Source organism: Chaetura pelagica, unplaced genomic scaffold (assembly GCF_000747805.2).
Source record: "Chaetura pelagica isolate M959 unplaced genomic scaffold, ChaPel_1.0 scaffold120, whole genome shotgun sequence".
NCBI lineage: Eukaryota > Metazoa > Chordata > Aves > Apodiformes > Apodidae > Chaetura > Chaetura pelagica.
The window spans coordinates 1,243,522-1,246,464 of NW_009951952.1; the positions used below are offsets into that span (position 1 = coordinate 1,243,522).

The following is a 2,943-nucleotide window of genomic DNA, read 5'->3' on the forward strand; positions in this document are numbered from 1 at the left end:
GCAGCCCCTGGCGGGGCCGCCCCCGGGCCGCCCCCCAACCTGACCAGCAACCGCCGCCTGCAGCAAACCCAGGCCCAAGTGGAGGAGGTCAGTGGCTCTGCCGCCTTCCCCGGGCTCTTCCCCTTGTCCCTCTGCAGCCCGGCTGCTCCTGGCAGGCACCTGTTGCTGAGCCAGGGGGATGCTCTTGAAATGCACACCCCAAAAAAACGATGGCAGACTTGCAAAGACCCCTTACAAAAGGGGGAGCTCCTTGGTGTTTAAAAGCTGCTTAATTCCTGACGTGACTTCTGAGGAGCAGGGCTGTTGGGTTTTTTGTGCCTTGCGTGGTGCATCTGCTAAGGAAATCCAGCTCTGCAGCATCCAAAAGAAGCTCCTACCCCTTGCTGGCTGCTCCAGGGGGAGAGCCCGTGTGCAGGCTGAGTGTGATGGGGAGGGAGCAGTGCCTGCCCTGCCAGGGGCAGTGCCCGCTGTGCTGTAACGCCTTCGTGCCTCGCTGGGGCAGCAACATGCAGCTCTCAGTTCCCCTTGCATGGGTTTTTTTTTCTCTTGAGGGGGGTGGCTGAAGCTTGCTGGCTTGGAGAGCTCTTAAAAACAAGCGAGCATGTGGGCCTCAGGACCTGGTTTGAGTGGTTTGAACTTTAACAGGGGGGGCTTTGAACCTACACTTTAACAGGGGGGCTAGGATTTTGTTCCTTGACTTCAGAGCTGTTTCTTATGCTGACCTTTTTGCCTCGTTTGGGGGCTTTCAGTTGTTAGCATCTGGGTGTTACTGGCCAAGTTCCCCCCCCGCCTTGCTTTTTCAGCCCTGCTGCTGTTCTTCCTTCTGCAGGTGGTTGATATATTCCGTGTAAATGTAGACAAGGTGCTGGAACGGGACCAGAAGCTGTCGGAGCTCGATGACCGGGCAGATGCACTTCAGGCTGGTGCCTCACAGTTTGAAAGCAGTGCAGCAAAACTCAAAAGGAAGTACTGGTGGAAGAACTGCAAGGTGGGTTTCCTCATTTCGTGATCTTCCCTTCATTGGGTGAGTCCCCTTCTGCAGGGCTTTGAGAGGGTGGTTTGGGCTTAATAACTATTTCAAATGCATAGGATTCCTTTATTGTGCAAAGACTTGGAGGCCTTGGCTGTCCTACCTTCAGGGTCTGTCTTTATGTTCCCTGACTGTCAGGGAAGGTACTGTTGTAGCTACTCTTTGACAATCCATCTCTCTCTGTCTCTCCAGATGATGATCATGATGGGAGTGATTTGTGCCATTGTGGTGGTGGTGATTGTAAGTAAGTACTGAAAAGCCCAGGATCAAAGGTGAAGCAGCACGGACTTGAGAGTGCTTTAAACCTCCTTTTTGGTTTAAGATCTGGAGGGTCTTGGTTGCATAAGTGTTAACTTCAGTCCTTGGGGAAGGGAGGTGATGGTGCTGGAGCTCCCACAGTTACTGTGGAAATGGTTTGCTTTGCAGAATAAGGGAAGGAATTGGGGGTGGCCATCCTTGTAGGAATGGGAAGTTCTGTCTGCCAGGTCAGGTACACCTGTAAGTGTGAGGGGCATTTACCCTCGAGTGGGTGGGCTGGCAAGTCCTTCCCCTGGTGGGGGATTTGGAGGTCTCTGGGGACCTTTGGTGTAACTTCCCCTTTTGTTCTTTCCCTTTTTTTCCTATTGCTTTGTCTCCAGTTTACTTTTTTACTTGAATGTAGCTCCTTGAGTCTGCAGCCTACTGTCCCTGTCACCTTGCCTGTCTCTTCTTGCCCATGAATCTTCCCTTCCCTTCCACCTAGCTTTTTCATTAATTTCTTTATTGGTTTTTATTTGTCTTCTGTGTAGAACTCAAGTGCTCTTCTGAGCATGGGTAGACTCTTCAACAGCTGCTGCAGCTTTAGGGAGGGTCATCTGAGTTTAGAGGAAAGGGAAACAGAGGAGGAGTGGGTAGCTATTGCTCCTGTTCTCCTGCAGGGGATTTTAGTGGTTTGAGTGTGATCTTGTCAAACAGTGCCTGTGTGAACACTAGCAAAATAAGAATGCCTTAATGCAGTGCCTTTGGGGTGAAGGACTTGAGCATGTGAGATGTAGTGTTCTGCCTGAAAAGGGGCAGCATGAAATAAAGGCTAGTTTGTGTTGGTCAGTGACTGTGAGCCATCTGACTGAGCTAGGTAGTCATCTAGATTTCTCTAGCCATAGAGAGATGTGCACTTAAAGGAACAGTTTACTCTTCTTGTCCTTATTTTCAGATGACTTGCTGTCTGAACGTGGCCATTTCAGTTATTATAAAGGAGAGCCTAAATAATTACCTCAGTCAAGTGCAACAGAGTAAACATGGTTAAGGGAAAGGTTTGTTACTGTCAAAAAGGCATGTGTGGGAGCAAAATCTCCTGCCAGAAGGAAAAGAACAACAGTGAGGAGCCTGGTGGGAGGTGTCAAGTATTCTTTTAATCTATGCAGACATAAGCCAGGGCTCTGTGGCTTTCTACTATCTTGTAGCTTTCTGGAAGACTTTGGGGTCGTGGCAAGAGTGGGTGTGGGTGTTCTGCTTCTGTGTTTCTGGGTTGAACACCAAAGGAGGTCTTCTACGTGGCAGATGGAGGTGAAGGAGACTGGAGGTATTCTGGACAAGACTGAACAAGCCACACAGTTTTCTGATTACCTGTTCTGTTTCTGATGCTCTTTCAGCAGGAGTTAGGAAGTACTTGGAATGATTAGGTAGGGATTCAAAGGGAAATGTTGCTCTGGGCATGGGTATTACAAAGTGGTGTCAGATGTCCCTGTATGGCAGCTTTAGGTATCTGGAGACTTTGCCTATCAAACTGAACACCTCCTTGCTAGGAGTTCTCTTGAATTTAGATCCAAGGTGGTCTCTCCTGGAAGTAAACCTGCAGGCATGGAATGCAAGGGCTTTTTGTGAGCAATCTCCTGGTTCTCCTTCAAAAATAACAAGAGCTGTGGATTAATTGT

At 49.4% G+C, this 2,943-nt stretch overlaps 1 protein-coding gene across 1 annotated transcript in view; it reads left to right on the forward strand.

Annotated features, from left to right (window-relative positions):
• VAMP1 (vesicle-associated membrane protein 1 (synaptobrevin 1)) overlaps positions 1–1,285 on the forward strand; it is a 1,635-nt gene extending 350 nt beyond the window's left edge. The window contains exons 3-5 of the mRNA XM_009999061.1: positions 5–87; positions 830–988; positions 1,223–1,285. Of these exons, the coding sequence (XP_009997363.1) occupies positions 5–87; positions 830–988; positions 1,223–1,285 (305 nt within the window). The remainder of the gene's footprint in view (positions 1–4; positions 88–829; positions 989–1,222) is intronic.
• The last annotated feature ends 1,658 nt before the right edge of the window (positions 1,286–2,943 follow it).